The sequence below is a fragment of the Thamnophis elegans genome, chromosome 2, assembly GCF_009769535.1.
Source record: "Thamnophis elegans isolate rThaEle1 chromosome 2, rThaEle1.pri, whole genome shotgun sequence".
NCBI lineage: Eukaryota > Metazoa > Chordata > Lepidosauria > Squamata > Colubridae > Thamnophis > Thamnophis elegans.
Genome location: NC_045542.1, coordinates 101962278 through 101980728, shown reverse-complemented (window position 1 = coordinate 101980728; position 18451 = coordinate 101962278). Strand labels below are relative to the sequence as shown.

Sequence of the window (18451 nt, the reverse complement as noted above, 5' to 3'; positions counted from 1 at the left end):
CTTCAGGTGACTATGCGAATAATTAGAAATGAAGTGTGTTGCTTTTAAAAAAAAAACACTTAAGGACAATATGTCATGACTTGACTCCCTGGTTGCAGAGAACGTGGCTTTTGACCAGTGTGGCAGGAGGATTGAGCGAACAGAGGTACGGGCTCGGATTGTAGGAGGCGGACCTGGAAACTCACCTTGGACAGTCAGTATCCGCAATCGGTGAGCAGAATCTGACTGGTGGTGGGAGGTCAGGTGGTGGCAAAAAATATTGGCTGTAGATACACAGCAAAGCAGAGAATAAATCTTTATGAGAGAACTTAGTAGTTCTTTTAAAAGAAGAGATCGTAACCCTGTGAGCAACTTTGAACCATCAGTGTTATTACTCATTGTCTTCTAGATTGGCAGCTCATGAAAAATTGCAAGAAAGGGAAACTTGTCTGGGCTTCCCTGCAAATCAACTATCAGGGCTGTCAAACTCGATTTCATTGAGGGCCGCATCATTGTTTTGTTTGACCTTGGGGTAGCTGGGGGGGGGCATGGCCAGAGCTGGCAGGGGTGAGTTTGACATCGTTTGTGTTGGGAGTCCCTGTGGAGGCCTGAGCGCTCTGCCAGTAAAAACAGGCTCCCAAGCTCCATTTTTGGCTGTGATGGCTTCCTGCAACTCTCTAGTAGCATAAACGGAGCACAGGAAGGCCGCCCACAGCCCTTGCGAGCTCTGTTTTTGGCTGCAGTGTGATCCTGCAACCCTCTGCCAGTGAAACCAGAGCGCAGGAGGGCTGCACATACCCCTCCCAAGCTCCGTTTTCACTGGCAGAGGCACCGCTGACCGGTCCTTCACTGTTTCCAAGGTGGCCCCCGGGCCTTTAGTTTAACAACCCTGAACTAGATGTTCCTATGAGGTTGTTTTGTGCACTTGGACCTCTTTTTACCCAAGACCAGAAAGGGGCACATAGTGCACAGCCGTGGAATGCCCTGTTGTGAAGTTGCATGTTGCCAACAACCTGGATCCACTCCCACAAGAGGGAGGTTTGGGGGTGTTTTGCCCCTGTGACATATGCTATTTTTTTTGCTTTCCAGAGAAGGGGTCCATTTCTGTGGAGGATCACTGGTAAAAGAGGAGTGGGTAATCAGCACCCGGATGTGTTTTTCCTCCTGGTAAGCAGAGTTCTGGCAAAACATATATTAGAAGTCATTACCCCCTTTTCTTGCACATTTTTCTTTTTATTTGATCTCCCTCTCTCTCTCCCTCTCTCTCTCTCTCTCCCTCCCTCCCTCTCTCCCTCTCTCCCTCCCTCCCTCTGCCACAAGATTACCGACACTACTTCAGTCTGTCGTTCAAATCTAGATTATTTTTATAGACCAAAAAGGATCTCTAAAGTGCATGTTGAAGGAATTAATGACTTTACCACTGGTATATTGGATGATTTTGTCCTTTTTATATTATATTGAAAACGTTTTTTAAATAAAAAAAGTTCTTTTGATTTTTACACATTATCTTTTGCCTACAGTTGGTAGCACTCTTGCGGGATGTAGGCTGAAAAGTGGGCTATAAATAAATATAGACAATGTTATATAAATCCATAGGCATATGTGTTAAACAGCTGTCATTCACAGACACCATGGCATAACTAGCTTTGAGTCATTGGACTATTTTGTATGTTTAACTAACTAAATAGGCTTGTTTGTTGTTTTGCTGAGCAATTTCTTCCAGTACAGAGAGAAGTGGATAGACAAGTGGGCTCAGTTCTCAGGAATGGAAATATTATTTGGGGTTACTGAGGGTTGAAGGCCTCACTTCTAGAAGACCACAGGGTAGAGGCTGCCCCAAGAAGTAAATGCCCCAAGTGAACCAAATAACAGGACAAAGTTTGCTAACAGCCAGAGAACAGCCTGAGAACATATCTATAAATAAATTGATCATCTAAAACAAGCTATGGGTACATTCTGTGATTCGTTGTAGGTGGGGGTGACATAAATCCTGCATTTACTTAGTATACTTAAAATCAAAGCAGACCGGGGGAAGGAGTCATTGAATCAGGATAAGCAAGCCAGTTATGTGAAATTGCTTAAAATACATATTTTTGGACACTAGATGTCCGTGGTATCTCTTCCTTGTCTTCTCTAACGAGCCTGTGGTATTCATGTGCTCATTATCCTCTGATGTCATGTCTGAGTATGGACTGGAATTCGAATCTCACTAATCCAAGCCCAAGATTACTCAGATTCTGTTGTAGGAGTGATAGCACCAATTAATAGAGCGCATGTATGCCTGCTTCAGGCTTATGCAGAAATCTGAAACAATGGTATCTGCTTTGCTCTGTTGCAGAGAGGTACCGTGTTTCCCCGATTTTGACCCCCAAAATAAGCGCTTGGCCTTATTTTCAGGGAGGTCTTATTATTTTCGAGGTGCAGGAGGCCCCTTCACCTGGGCCCGTGGATCAGCTGATCCAGAGAGGGCCGGAACTTCTGTCTCTGTTTCTGGCACACTCTTGCCAGCCTTAGTGCTGCTGGGCCTGCCACTCTTTTTGTAGTCACCACTAAGAGAAGGGGCATGGTAGGTAGGGTTTGCAGGAGCGACCTCTGCGAGGCCATTCCGCATGGATGGCAGGTCATGTGGGGCATGTGGGGCATGTCCCCCTCCTTTCCCCCAGGAAATGGCGGGTACTGGCTGTGCATGCATTTAAATATTTTAGGGGAAGGCTTATTTTTGGGGAGGGCTTATTTTAGTGCAAGTGCTCAAAAGCCTGATTGGGCTTATTATCTGGGGAGGTCTTATTTTCAGGGAAACAGGGTAGTATCTGGCAATTTGGTGAGGTCCAAAGGATGCATAGCCTTAGTGTTCAACATTTAGGTAGGGGCAGCCAATAAGACAGGGGCAGCAGCTAGTTCACCATGGCTCAACTCAGGAAATGCCACACAGTTTAGACTTTGTTAATATTTTGATGGGAAACAATCAGGAAATTTCAGAGTGATGGACTAGATTGGAAAGTCAAAAAAATGCTTGGAAGAAGACAGTGACAAATCACTTCTGTATTTTTGCTATATAAATGTGACTGCAGTCAGCAGAACTCAAAGGAATTTACCTTTATAGCAGCAGAAAAGTCTAATGAGAGACAGAAATGATTAATATCCTATTAACTATTCCTGCTTGGGAAGCTGCTGTGGAGGGAAAGGCTTCAGTGATCGTGTAACAATTATTAATTCCTCTTCTTGGCAGTGATGCAGACTTAACTGGTTACCACGTCTTGCTTGGAACACTCTTTAAGAACCCTGGTCCTAATGATCCAAACAAACAGGCCATTCCTATAATTAAGATTGTCTGTGGTCCCTCTGAATCACTTGTGGTGATGCTGAAACTGGAGAGGTAAGTGACCTTTGCCGTCGCTCGGTGAAAGCTCTGATGGGGCGCAGGAGTTCATGGCTTCCATGACAGCCATGGGCTTGACCCAAGTAATTCGAGGCCCAACCCATTCAGCGGGACACATGCTTGACCTTGTATTTCTCTCGGAGCAGTGGATTTGTGATCTTGGTCTGAGGGGGAGTGACATCATACCCCTGTCGTGGTCAGACCACTGCCTACTGAGGCTCGACTTCCGGAGGCCAAACCCCCACTGCAGGGAGGAGGAACCGACCAGGTGGTTCCGCCCCAGGCGTCTTATGGAGCCGTTAAGGTTCCAGACAGAGCTTGGGGTTATTCCTGACACTCTCGCCCACAGTCCGGTCGAGACTCTGGCTGCTGCGTGGCACTCGGCAGCGTCGGAGGCCCTCGACCGGATTGCGCCACTGCGGCTCCTCCGAGGCAGCGGATCCCGGAGACCTCCTTGGTTTACCGAGGAACTCCGGGAGATGAAGCGCCGGAGGAGATGCCTAGAGCACCGTTGGAGGTCCGATAAGTCCGAATCGAACCGAGCAATGGTAACCACCTGCACCAGGGAATACACCAGGGCACTTAGGGCAGCAAAAAGATCATATATAGCCACCCTGGTTGCATCCGCTGAGTCCCGTCCAGCCGCACTGTTTAGGATAACCCGCTCCCTATTGAACAAAAGGGAGACGGGGGAACCCTTGCAGGGCAGAGCTGAAGAGTTTGCCCAATTTCTCGCGGACAAAATTGCTCGGTTTCGGTCGGACTTGGACTCCATCCCCGCAGCTCCAGCCGAGACACAGGGGGATCAAGTAGAACAACTCTGGGTTGAGTTTCAGGATGTTACCCCCGGGGATGTGGACAAGGCCATGAGAGCTGTAAGTACCTCCACCTGTGTTCTGGATCCGTGTCCCTCATGGCTAGTTACGAACTGCAGTGAGGTGACACGAGGCTGGATCCAGGCGGTTGTGACCGCCTCCCTTCGGGAGGGGAACTTCCCCGCCGCACTGAAAGCGGCGGTGGTGAGACCCCTCCTAAAGAAACCATCTTTGGATCCAGCTGTCCTTAATAGTTATCGCCCGGTCTCCAACCTTCCCTTCCTGGGGAAGGTTGTTGAGAAGGTGGTGGCCTTCCAGCTCCAACGGTCCTTGGAGGAAGCAGACTACCTAGACCCCTTCCAGTCAGGCTTCAGACCCGGCTACAGCACAGAAACCGGTTTGGTCGCATTGATGGATGATCTCTGGAGAGCCAGAGATGAAGGACATTCCTCCATCCTGGTCCTCCTTGACCTCTCAGCGGCTTTCGATACCGTCGACCATGGTATCCTTCTGCGACGACTGCGGGAGGTGGGAGTGGGAGGCACCGTGCTACGGTGGTTCTCCTCCTACCTCTCGGACAGGTCGCAGTCGGTGTTAGTGGGGGGGCAGAGATCGTCCCCTAGGCCCCTAAATTATGGGGTGCCTCAGGGTTCGGTCTTATCCCCCCTACTATTCAACATCTACATGAAACCGCTGGGAGAGATCATCCGCAGGCACGGGATTAGATACCATCAATATGCGGACGATACTCAATTGTATCTGTCCGCCCCGTGCCAACTCAATGAAGCGGTAGATGTGATGAGCCGGGGTCTTGAGGCCGTTATGGGCTGGATGAGGGCTAACAAGCTTGTGCTCAACCCAGAAAAGACCGAGTGGCTGTTGTGTTTCCCTCCCAAAGATCTGACTAGTATACCATCACTCAGGCTGGGGGGTCAAATTGTATACCCCTCAGAGAGGGTTCGCAACTTGGGAGTCCTCCTGGATCCGCAGCTGTCATTTGACCACCACCTAACGGCTGTGACCAGGGGGGCATTCGCCCAGGTTCGCCTGGTGCGCCAGTTGCGACCCTACCTGAATCGGGAGGCGCTCACAACAGTCACTCGGGCCCTAGTGATCTCCAGGCTGGAATACTGCAATGTGCTCTACATGGGGCTGCCCTTGAAGAGCATCCGGCGACTTCAGCTAGTGCAGAACGCAGCCGCGCGAGTGATTGCGGGTGTACCTCGATTCACCCGCATAACACCTATCCTCCGCGAGCTGCGCTGGCTACCTGTCGATCTCCGGATGCGCTTCAAGGTGCTATTAATCACCCATAAAGCCCTACATGGCAGTGGATCTGGATACTTGAGAGACCGCCTTCTGCCAATTACCTCCCTGCGACCAATAAGATCACATAGATTAGGCCTCCTCCGTATTCCATCGGCCAGCCAGTGTCGGCTGGCAACCACAAGGAGGAGGGCCTTCTCAGCAGTAGCCCCGGCCCTTTGGAACGAGCTCCCTGTGGAGATTCGTACCCTCTCCACCGTCCAAGCCTTCCGCACAGCCCTGAAGAACTGGCTCGCCCGTCAGGCCTGGGGATAAGGATAATTGCCCCTCCCGAATGTTGTATGGATGTTGCCTACTATTTTTAGTATATGTCTCTATTTTGTTGTCTGTATCCCCCCTTCCTAGTTTTATGTGAGCCGCCCTGAGTCCCCTCAGGGAAAAGGGCGGCCTACAAATTCTAATAAAACTAAACTAAAAACTAAACTTTCAGATGCTCTGTATCCCATTTCTAGCATGAAAGCAACTTAGTTTACATACCAATAGGCAGAGGTCAAGGCTTCCTCAATAGGGGCTCCTAAGAGCCTTCTGCACTGTTGTATTTTGGGATCTGCAAGATACATACTTTGTTGTAGAGAAATCTCACTGAGGTGGAGAATGGCCTCTAGGAAACTAGGCAAAGCAAAGGAACATTTCACACATACAGTAATGGATGTACTAAACTTGGAAAACAGAGGCCCCCAGTCTGTCAGTGTGTTCCACCCTCTATGAACTATATGGCTTGTGGGGAAGGAGCTGGTGAAGATGGTGGTATGCCGCAAAAAAGCTCACAAACAGAAACAATTAAGAGAATTGATAGCAATAGCACTTACATTTATATACCGCTTCACAGTGCTTTACAGCCTTCTCTACAGAGTCAGCATACTTTCCCCAGCAATTTGGGTCCTCATTTTACCAGCCTCTGAAGGATGAGTCAACCTTGAACTGGTGAGATTCGAACTGCCAACAACCAGCAGAAGTAGCCTGCAGTACTGCATTATAACCACTGTGCAACCATAGCTCTGTAGCATAGGAATGTCTAGTAGGTAGATTGGGTTATCCAGGGCCAAAACTGAATTTGGCAGTAATCTTACTATTTGAAGATGTTTCTTTTTTTTTTTTTACTGGCAGTCAGCTTCCTTCCTTGGACTTTGCATGTAATGTTTTAAATTTCCTTTCCTCAATCAGTTCCAAGAAAATTAAATTAGAACTACTAGATTCAGTGATTCTCAATCAGGCAAGCTGATCTCTTCATGTCTCTTCTGGAAGACACCTAGCCGTGGTTTGTTTCCATCCCTTGTCAGAAACAGGGAATTAAGTTGAAATGCTATTTTTTCTTGTCTCCGCTCTTAATTGTTGGATGTATTCCTGCTTCAGGAACTGAAAGCTGAATCCTACCCAAGGCTGATCTCATATCTTAAAAATCTTTATGAACAAATACATAAATACATATATTTAGAAAATATATTCCAGTGCTATGCTATGGGTGGCAGAACAAAGCAGAGCCAAAACATGAAGCCGGGCAGGAAAACCACATCCTTATTGGAAATGATGCTGACTTAACATTCATCAGTAGGCATTTATCCACATTATGTTACAGTGCTCCCAGCCCTTCTTTGAACTGATGGAAAGCTGTATTGGTTTAACATTTGCTTTCCCACTGCCCAAATCTATCTGGACTTGTTGCCTTTGTTCTGAGTTCTGCCATCTGACTTCCCCTCAGGTTACAAAGCCTAATACTATTTACTTACTTCCTTTGGATGGTACTAAAATAAGGCTGGGTGGTTATAACAATAAGAGCTAGGCTGACTTAAACGTGCCTTACTCTTAAGCAGAGGATGTGATGAAGGCAACACGATGAGGGCGCAGTGGAGAAAGAGGTGGCCAGGGCAGGTTTAGGCAGTGGTTGGGTGCGAGTGGAAATTGTCCTGGGATGAGAAGACAGGATGTATATAGCTTTCAGGCAAAAGGTGTTACAATGCTAAAGATATTTCCCTGTATGGTGTATTTTACTTCCTCTGCTGAAAATTGCTTTGGTGACTGAAGCTGCTAAAAAAAACTGATACAAAGCAGCTGTCAATTAATAGCTTTTACAAGAAAACAAGCGTCTGTGAATTTGGTTTACCAGCAGGAATGCAATAGAATAAAAACTTAAAAGGCTTGCTCAAGGTAGATTCACACAATCCCAAAGCTTGTGACGACCCCTTGAAAATAGCTCCTTCCTACTTATGTTTTTGCTGAAGGACTCATGCAGCAGTTATCACCATTCATGGCAGAAAGATCGGTTATGGGTGTGATGCCAGGATCAGCAGGCATCCAGCTAACCTTGGGTGTGCTTGGAATGTGATCAGCACTTTGAAGTGGCTTCTGGGTACAGAACAAAGATGTGAACTAGTTGCTTTTTGCCTTCTCATTCTCACCACAGGCCTGCACTTCTGAATCAACGTGTGGCATTGATCTGCCTTCCACCTGAGCGTTACATTGTGCCCGAGAACACCCTGTGTGAGATTGCAGGATGGGGTAGCACTGGAGGTACAGTCTGGAAAAAGGATTGTTTCAGGAGATCTCAAAACCAATTGGTCCAATCTCTTATTCAAGGAATTCTATCTTGCTGGGACACAGAAGTAAAAATGTGGATTCCACCCCCCCCCCCCTTGGATATAAAGTGTGAGAATTTAACCATTAGTTCAGGAACTGGCTAGGTAATATTCCCCTCACATTTTTATTCCTTGTTCAGTGGGAGAGAAAGCCTGGAACATGATTGGCAGGAATCGAAGCTTGCATATGTAAGCAAAGTCACAGTCCTGGCAGGATTGGGTTCCACATTGTCTAGATCAGTGATAACAAACCTTTTAGGCACAGAGTGCCCAAACCGGAAGGCACGTGTGCGTATCTCTATGCACGCGCGCATCAGAGCGCCGGAAACGCAACAACCAGCTGGCCTGAGCTGGGGCGATGGCGCATGTGCCCACAGAGAGGGCTCTGCATGCCACCTCTGGCGCACATGCCATCACAGGTCTAGATAGTCAGCTTATCCGGACAGAGTACAAATTGAAAAACTGACCTTCTATTAATTCATTTTTAGGAATTGCTTATATAGCTTAGTGGAGTTCTGAGTACAAAATTTACTCCACTGACCCAATTCTAAGCAGAAATGTGACCAATGAGTTTAGGATAGTAGCTGATACCTCTTAATTGGAGTAGTGTTTGATCAATTATGAAATCTGTCTACTTCTTTAAACCAAAAGACAGCTTCATATACAATATGAATGAATAATGTTAATTCTCCTATTTTTTTAAAATAAGCACAAAAGCCTAAATTCTCTACTGCCATTATGCAAATTTCAGAGGGATATGAAGTTATTAGAAAAGTGAAGACATAAATAGGAATATCTTCCATATCGAGAATCTCTCAGAAAAGTAACCAAGACAAAAAAAAATTCAATATTTTATTAACCAGATTCCTTTCCAGTTAAGAATATTCCCTATATGGAAGATTTTCTAAGCTATTGTATGATTCACGCATTTCAATGAAACTTTATTTAGAACTCATTCTTGAACTCATATTATTAAGAGGATGAAAAAAAATCCTGTTTGAATATTATCAATTTGCCCTATTTGAAATTTGAGTGGTTCATGGCACCACAGAGTTTGATAACTACTTACCAGCATTGGTTTTTTTTAAAAAAAATCATTTAAATAATACAAATTTTTAAAGGACATTGGCATATCCTGACTATTAACTTGATATTTAGCATATTGAAAGGCTATAATTTTGTTGGTATGGTTTGCATGATGTGGGTAATAACACTGCCTTGATTATTTATTCATGTTTATATGTGCCTGCCCAATAATATTGTTCTCTGGGCAGTCTGTTACGTAAAATGAGAAATACACAGTATCATAATAATCTGCAGCAAAAATATTTTTAATACAGCAAGTAGATGTAGGAATAAATATATATATACTCTAGCATATACATATTGATTCTCTTATAAAAACTCAAACTTTTTATAGGTGTGAGCACATAAAATACTAAACCATAAATAAATTGCCCAAAAGTAATACGAGTTGGCTGAGGTGAGTTGATTTGATTGATTTGATTTTATTACATTTATATGCCGCCCTTTTCCCCAAAGGGGACTCAGGGCGGCTCACAATTCAAATCAGGGAAAGGGGGTACAGACAGGAAATAAAAAAATAAAAAACAAAACATAACAATACATAATTTAAAAACACACCACAGTCATACCATTCGAGACGGGGGGCAACAGCTCTTTAGCCCCAGGCCTGTCGGAACAGCCAGGTTTTAAGGGCTTTGGGGAAGGCCTGGAGGGTGGTGAGGGTTCGAATCTCCATGGGGAGCTCGTTCCAGAGGGTCGGAGCAGCCACAGAGAAGGCTCTCCTCCGGGTAGTCGCCAGTCGGCATTGGCCGGTGGATGGAATTCGGAGGAGGCCTAATCTGTGGGATCTAATCGGTCTATTGGAGGTAATTGGCAGCAGGCGGTCTCTCAAGTACCCAGGTCCAATACCATGAAGGGCTTTATAAGTGACGACTAGCGCCTTGAAGCGTATCCGGAGACCAATAGGCAGCCAGTGCAGCTCGCGGAGGATAGGTGTTATGTGGGTGAACCAAGGTGCACCCACGATCGCTTGCACGGCTGCATTCTGGACAAGCTGAAGTCTCCGAATGCTCTTCAAGGGCTGCCCCATGTAGAGCACGTTGCAGTAGTCCAGTCTAGAGGTCACAAGGGCATGAGTGACTGTTGTGAGGGCCTCCCGGTTCAGGTAGGGACGCAACTGGTGCACCAGGCGAACCTGGGCAAATGCCCCCCTGGTCACAGCCGACAAGTGGTGTTCGAAAGTCAGCTGTGGATCCAGGAGGACTCCCAAATTGCGAACCCTGTCTGAGGGGCGTACTGTTTGACCCCCCAGCCTGAGAGATGGAAAACTTGGCCAATTAGTAGGAGGGAAACACACCAGCCACTCGGTCTTATCCGGATTGAGTACAAGCTTGTTATCCCATTCTGACCATAAACAGGGTCTCACCCTCAGAAAGGTCCATAACTCACACGTTATCTAATGTTCTGGTTCTTCTTTGTACACAGGAACTGGGAATAACAATGTCCTCAATGTGGCCAGGCTGCCAGTCATGAACAATCAAAACTGCAATGTGGCACTTCATGGCCGTCTGAAGGAAAATGAGCTATGTACATCACCACTGAAAGTTGGCGTGGGAGCCTGTGAGGTGAGCAGGGCAGGGAGATGGATTTATATTGAACAGAATTGCTTGACTTGCATCAAGATCAAGGTTGATGACAGGAAACCTCCATCAAGTGACCGGTTGAGAGACGTAAATACACAGATGAGAGGCCAACATCTGGAAAGTTGAATAGTAAAGAAAAGGGACAAGCCTTACCGAAAGGCAGAAACATGGTGCCTCCAATAACCTCAGCCTAGGATGCCCACAATTTGAATACTTTTAAATAAAATACTTTTAGTTTTGAAAAAAATGGCTAATCTCCTAAATCACCTAACCTCACAGTCTTACAATATTCTTGTCAACATCTCAGGGTAGGCAATTTTCTGAGATTGGTCTAAAAAAAATGGAGATGGCCCTAGGCCTTTATGACGTCCCCTAAAAAGTTGCCTGCCAACCTCTTGTGTTTTTTTTTTAAAAAATGAGCAGTGGGAAATAGTCCCCCAAGATATGAACTGAAAAGTGAAGCTGCAGATAAGTGATTTCAAGGCAAATAGGTCAGGGAAGCCATTTGAACAAATGTCTCAGGTAGAAAACCAACCCATGTACTTTGTTGTGTGTTGCTGTGCTCCTTAAGCTAGAGCTTATTTCTGACTTGAGTTGGTCTTTTTTTCTGCAGGGTGACTTTGGAGGTCCTTTGGCCTGCCTGACTCAAGACTGCTGGGTGCTAGAAGGTGTGATCACCCCATTGCGGGTATGTGCTCGCAAAGACGTGCCTGCCACCTTCATCCGAATCTCTATGTATGTTGACTGGATCAACAAAGTGATGAGGTTGAGCTGAGCTTTTGTATATTTATCATAAATTCCTGCTCGTCTCGCCATTCTCAGAATTAGCGTAGAGCAGTCATTCTCATGTCCCGTGAAAAGCATTGCCAAAAAGGTTCCTGATTTTACAGAAAAGATACTTCCATAAGCTGACGTCAGTGACAATTTTTGTGCTCCATTTTGTGGAGTTTATCTAAGTGGCTAAGAGACTCTGCAGCAATTAATTGCTTATTATACTGCATCTTTTGCTAGACGCTTAGCTGAAGAAATATTGATGGTAGCAACCATCATGGCTTCAAACTAGCAAATTTAATGAGAACATTATGGAACCATCCTCTAAGAAGTGTGAACTGAACATATGACTAAACTAATACGCTTTAACTAAGCATAAGCTAATGTGTTGCATTATTAAATCCCTCATGTCCTTTTGATAGGACTGGTTGGTTGTTATCCATGAGTATCAGCTCTTTCAGTGAATACATTCATGGGCAGAAGTTTCAATATGCAAGGCTTTAACCATGGCCTCCTCATTGGAGCAGTTGTTGGGTTTATATTTAACATGGACATTGTCTGCAATTTCTTTTTTTTATCATCAGTATTAAAAGTTCAATTGAGGTTGAATATTCCACAGAAATATTGCTGCCCTTAGAACACATGTACCATTTCCAAGTCCTGGGATAATTTCTGGTAAATGGGTGCTGCAGACCTTCAGTGTGGTTTTTTTTGAAAATTCCTTCTCTCCTTTTGGTATCACTTGTGATCTGGTGTTCTCCAGATGTCAAAAGATAACAATTCATAGCCAACTCCAAGGGTTCATGGGAGTTATTGTCCAAGGCAGCTGAATGTGATTAGCCACTTTATCCTCTGAACCAGCATACAAAACATCATACCATCTCTTTATTTTTGCAGTCCAGACATTCATTTTTTAAAAAATGTTAATGATTAATGTATTGGTCCATTATAGGTGTATTAACCTACATGTGGTTCAATTTTTTTCCACATCTGAAATGACATTTCTGTAGTCCAGGAAAACCTGACAGTTTTTCTATCGTAATAGTACATGTAATATTTCTATGCTTTCTCAGAAATACTTCTCAAGTAACATAAATTATAGCCACCACAAATTATTGTACTGCATTATATCTTTTATGTAATTACAGTTACATTGTTTGTAGCAACTGCATGCCAAATTGTATATAACCATTCTTACAGAGGCCTCAAATTTGATATAATAATTACCGTATTTTTCGGAGTATAAGACGTACCTTAGTTTTGGGGGAGGAAAATAGGAAAAAAAATCTGCCTACCAGGTATTCATCTAGCTAGTGTCCTCAGCTTCAGCACATTAGCTGGTTGGTTGTGAGTGTGCGTGCTCCTCAACCCCACCAAGACCCTGCTGATTCATCTCGTGTGTGTGAGATGGTGTTACAGTTTCATAAGAGTCCATCGCTGATGAATGAGTTTATAATTAGTATCTATGGTAAACAAATATTTGTAATTTGCAGTATATCCACATTTATTGATAGAGGAAAATGGTGGGCATTTTCCATCAGAAGTTTCTAAAAGCAACAAATATTCCATCAGAGAACTGAGAAAGAATAAAAACAGTCTTTGATATTTATTTATTTGTTTGTTTATTACATATATTTATCACTCATGGTTCAGGTGATTCTGAGTAGATATCATTAATCATTCCTTAATCATCAAAAAATATTATTAATGCTGAGACCTGCTCACATATAAAACCAACCCACTAAAAAGTATTCAGTTGCAAATGAGAAGCCTTATTGGAGAATTTCCTTTGGATTATGTCAGCATATCCATCTATTCAAATAAACAAGTTGGCTTGATTGATTATATCATTTAGCAATCTAATAGCAAAGCTTTTTTTGGAAGGCCAGTTATCAGATATCAATTTTTCAATCAGAATCAGGATTTGAGTAGATATTTTTAACATTATTAACAGAATTCCTTAAAAACATTTTGAAGGGATTATTGGCAAAGAAGAATCTTCAGATGTCCACAATCTGATTGTAAATTGAGTTGGGGAAAAAGAAACTCCTGACACATTGTGAAGATCACTGTAAGCAACTTAGATGTCTTCATATTTAGTTGGCAATTGACTTTCAATCTACGTTTCTGAAAAGGTGATGTGTAATCCACTGGGCATAGTTCATAAATACATCTGCTTCAGCTACTACTCCACTTAAGGCATGATTCTCTTCTGGATACCATATCAGTCTGTAAAAAGGAACATCGGTGAAGTGTTTTGCAAAAGTTCTTTGTTAGAAGAATGTTGTTACAAGGTAGCTTTTCATTACCGTTTCTTTGGCATGTTTTAAAAATATTCCTGAATTGCTGAGGGAAATTCTTTGCTTTGACTGACAGTAAAAGATAGTACAGTACTGACAGTACACTTATTTTAAAATAAACACGTCATTTATTTTTTAAAGAAGTTATGCCAATCTACTCTTATTGTCAACTTCTTTGTCATCTGTCATTGCCAAAGTGGTTCCTGGCCTTTTTACAAGGGGTTGTCTTTTCAGCATTCACTGTTATCTCATCTACCTGATTTGGTTTGTGATTTGAATCATTCAAATCACAAACCAATCTATTTTTTTAAAAAAATATATTGACGAATCCCTGTGTATGATTTCTCAGCATAACCAACTGTAATAACATTTTCCAATAAGTAATACACCCAAGAAAGTTGGACACTCAGGCACATAGTTTTTCTGCTATTCTTGCTTTCTAAAAAAAAAAAGCAGATTGGAAAAACTTGTCATTTGTGTTCTTTGTGTATAAACTCCATTGGCTCTGCTTGCATTTGGTTGGGTCAGTTTGCAATATAATCTCTGATGCTGCGTGCTACTCTGCATCCTTCCTAGCTTGTAAATTTGAGGATATGGACAGAAAATTGAGAGATAAAGGAATCAATGCTGTTCATGGCTGATTAAATTACCCAGGAAAAGTCTGGACCCCTAATCAAGGAAGCAATCAATAGTACCCCCTAAAGGGGATATGTTCCCCTGTGTCTAATATTTCAATTGAAGAAAACCTTGCCTTTACTCAGACAATTATTGATCTGTGAACTCAAACATTCTATCCCTGGGGAAAGCGATTGAGAAAATGGTGGGCCTTATGCACCTATATAATACACATCTAGATAATGCTGGTGATATGCATCTATATGCATGGAAGAGATGCAGTGGCTATTGGGTAAGATGCTGAACTTGTCGATCAGAAAGGTCGGCAGTTCGGTGGTTCGAATCCCTAGCGCTGCGTAACGGAGTGAGCTCCCATTACTTGTCCCAGCTTTTGCCAACCTAGTATTTCTAAAGCATGTAAAAATGCAAGTAGAAAAATAGGAACCACTTTGGTGGGAAGGTTACAGCATTCTGTGCGCCTTTGGCCATGCTAGCCACATGACCACAGAGACGTCTTCGGACTGCACTGGCTCTTCGGCTTTGAAACAGAGATGAGCACCGCCCCCTGGAGTCAGGAACGACTAGCACATATGTGCAAGGGGAACCTTTACCTACATGCATGGAAATGTTGCTGCTTAGCAAGACCCTTTTCAATCATGCCTTTAGCCAAGATACAGTATTGAGTGACCTACTAGATAGTTTATGCTGTAAACCTGATGGAAGCCCAGCCCTAAATTTTTCCTGGATTTCTCAGCATTATTCAATCCCATTAATCATGATATTCTTCCAGAGAGTCTGGAATTAGGCCTCAAGTATTAAGTCAAAAGCTAATGCTAGAGGAATGCTGTTGACCCCTTCCTCGTACATTTGTAATGCCCAACAGAATTCAATTTTGTCTCTCATGCTAGTCAATGTCAACAGACAATTAGGGGAAGATCATCTGGAATCTTTGAGTGGGATGCCATCCAATGCTTCCAGGGCATACTGATGCCTCTAAGATGTATTGTTGCTTACCATCCAACACCAAGAAGCATTAAGATGTCCTATAACAATGTCTAAGTTCCAGAAAGGGCTGGGAGAATGATAAACATAATTAAATGAAAACAAGAGGAGAATGCCGTTGGAAAGAAACTGGATGCAGCATTAAGTTTTGGTATGGTATTGGTTTGTTTTACATAGAACTGTACTAAAAGTGAAAACACGAAATCTTAAGATATCTCTTAATCCTATGTTGTCACTGAATTTACAGAGCGTAGCTATGGTGAAAAGCACGTTTGCACCCCTATGGTCAGATTTGTTTTGCAATTCTTATTCTTGTCCAGACCAGATCTTGTCTTGATTCCCACATCACAATTTTGCATGGAGCAAACACTTGAAACCTATCTGGAAATTGCAATTGATACAAAACTGGGACATCTCTTCCACTTAGGATAAAATATTACACAATCTCTATTAGTATTAGTTACCAATTGCTTATTACAGAATTCACAAGTTCTATGTACAGGCTACCCTTCTGCTTCCTCTAATTTGGATGTTCTATTTGGCTAAGAGCCGTAGCTTGTTTGCATCGTTTGTTTGTCTCAATTACTGTCGGTAAGCGAGGACTACCTGTATTCAAATTCATTTTTGTTCCTCCACTCTGCTGGCAAATCCACTGCAGTACAATTAAGGCAGGAGCCACAGTATCTGGCCATGGGAATGTGACTAAACGAAAAAGTCAAGAAGACATTCTCTTGCTTTGACTCAATATATTAAATGGCAACTCACCGCACAGGGATTCCTCTAGCTTTCAACACACGGTAATATTCCAAAGCTTGGTAAGGAGACACTCGACGGTCTTTTGCCCCAACACATAGCAGCAGAGGTGCTTGTACCTGTAGGAGAGGGAGGAACCAAGAGGTAACCAGCCAAAAAAACCTCACATAGCTTGTAACATTGAGTCAAGCAAGTTTGTTCATATTTGTTTTCAAGCAAAATGTAATAAAACTAATACCAGTATATGTTGGACCCCAAATGGCGGAATACATTTATGTGAATTATTCAAATTAAACTAATAATGCAATTTGTCTTCTGTTATTCACAAGGTTGGTTCACAACAGTCTTCTAGTTGAATGAGATAGCACACACACACACACACATCAGTACTGACAGACACATAAGCTTATAGACATGCAGACTCGTTTTGCTTTTGCTTTTCTGCTGAGTTGTCAGGAAACGTGCATTTATTGGAATGAATAAGCTACTTATCTGTCCTCTCAGGACAGCTTTCAAACATTCTGACTATAGCCATGTGATATAAAATATATAGTTGCTAATTGTTGAAGCTGACTTAATGGCACAGAATCAGTCAATGAAATGAAAAAAAAAATGGAAGGGGACATTCAGGCCATCAACTTGAGTCTTCATTAAAACATTCCTTACAGGGGTAGAGAGGACGGGAGAGAGGATGGGAGGGAGGGTGAGAAGGAAGGGAGGGAGTGGACTGGGAGAGAGGAGTGGTAGAGGGGGAGGGGAAGTAGGGTAGAGGGGAATGATGGAGGGAAGATACTAAGTTGGAGGGGGGCGGAAGAAAGAGATGTATGGAGAACGGAAGAGGTATATTGGGTTTCTATTTGAGTTTGAGTTTGAGTTTTATTTTATTTATATTTCTGGGGGTATTGTTGACAAGAGGAACTGCTGTGATTATTGTTTAATGTTGTATGGCCCCGGTTATGCACAGTATATATGTGACTGTATGAAAATGAAAAATGGAAAATAAAAACATTTTAACAAGAAAACATTCCTTACAAATGCCCATCTGGACTCTGCTTGGAAATGCAGTACAGTTTTAATTCTACATGTGAGCACTACTTACGCTAAACGGTGAGCTTTTTTTAAAATCTAATTACATGCAATAGAGAGAAAAAACACAGGCAAGATGTTTGCTGCAGGCACAGCTTCTGCAGTAAAAGAGCAGCTCCGCTTATTGGTTCTTACCTTTGCAGCATGAATAATGGGGGAGGAGAGCAGCATGGCAGCCAGATCCTTTTCCGTAGGAATCCGCTCATAGGAGTATGGCAGACCTAGAGAAGCGTACCGCCTGGGGAAAGTGTACAGAATATTTATCCCTATGACCTCTGCCTGTACTAAGGTGCCAAAAAAAACCCTGTGCTAGAAATGGCATTTGTGAAAGGCTCGGAAAGGAAAAAGGAGGATGTATGGCACCTGAATATTGACGATCAGGCAGCCCTATATGAGAGCTGAATTAGGATGAGACATTATATAACCAGACATGCACAGATGAAATTGGCAAAAGACTCCAAAACATGTGTGCTTGAACTGGGTTGGGAGACAAAAAAAGGCAATCTCTTGGGCTAGACCGTGCAGGGGGCTTGAGGAGGCATGCTTCTTACCAGTCGGGAATGTCAGAGGTCCCCAGTAGAGTGGCCATATTGGTGACGGAATTTCTGACTGCACAGGCTTTGTACTTCTCTGGAAACCGACCAATCAAATGGCAACAGATAAAGCCACCATGAGAGCCTCCCAACAAGGCAATTCTATTTGGGTCCAAATTCGCCATCTGTAGTGCCACATCTACTGCCAGCTGTAAGAGGAACATTAAGCAAGTATCTCAGAGGCTGTTGCACAGCTAGACCTGGTGCAGAAAGCAGTTTATTGGGAAAGTAGAGTGCAACGCAGTTCACAAAACTGAACTTGTGGCTGGTCATACCCACAATATACAAATAAGACCCTTAATAACTCTCCCTATGAAGCTCAGCAAATATCTTGTTGTTTATGCAAGAGAAAGATTTTCTTCTTCTTCAAAGGGATGCTGTCAGACAACAGGAATGTATGCATCAGGCTATGCCAGTAATGCTCTGCTACTCAAAATACTGAGTTTGCTCTTCCAACACCCATGACCTGAGCACTGCATCAAAATGGCTTGGATGAATCTGCTAAGGGCCAACTCAGCCAACTGTGCAGAGAAGCCAAAAGGGATGGAGAAAAGAAGAGCTCTACTCTGATAGAAACATTATATATTACA

At 43.4% G+C, this 18451-nt stretch overlaps 2 protein-coding genes across 3 annotated transcripts in view; one reads left to right on the top strand and one right to left on the bottom strand.

Annotated features, from left to right (window-relative positions):
- The window catches only part of MST1 (macrophage stimulating 1), a 33932-nt gene extending 20811 nt beyond the window's left edge, over positions 1 to 13121 (top strand). Inside the window, exons 13-18 of the mRNA XM_032210430.1 lie at positions 99 to 210; positions 1069 to 1146; positions 3209 to 3355; positions 7901 to 8007; positions 10584 to 10723; positions 11355 to 13121. Coding sequence (XP_032066321.1) covers positions 99 to 210; positions 1069 to 1146; positions 3209 to 3355; positions 7901 to 8007; positions 10584 to 10723; positions 11355 to 11516 — 746 coding nt within the window. The 3' untranslated portion in view covers positions 11517 to 13121. The remainder of the gene's footprint in view (positions 1 to 98; positions 211 to 1068; positions 1147 to 3208; positions 3356 to 7900; positions 8008 to 10583; positions 10724 to 11354) is intronic.
- LOC116503800 (acylamino-acid-releasing enzyme-like) overlaps positions 12256 to 18451 on the bottom strand; it is a 29162-nt gene continuing 22966 nt past the window's right edge. For both annotated transcript variants that reach the window (XM_032210428.1, XM_032210429.1), the window contains exons 19-22: positions 17820 to 18010; positions 17404 to 17506; positions 16195 to 16301; positions 12256 to 13741 (exon numbers count right to left, since the gene is read on the bottom strand). In XM_032210428.1, the coding sequence (XP_032066319.1) occupies positions 13627 to 13741; positions 16195 to 16301; positions 17404 to 17506; positions 17820 to 18010 (516 nt within the window). In that variant the 3' untranslated portion in view covers positions 12256 to 13626. The remainder of the gene's footprint in view (positions 13742 to 16194; positions 16302 to 17403; positions 17507 to 17819; positions 18011 to 18451) is intronic.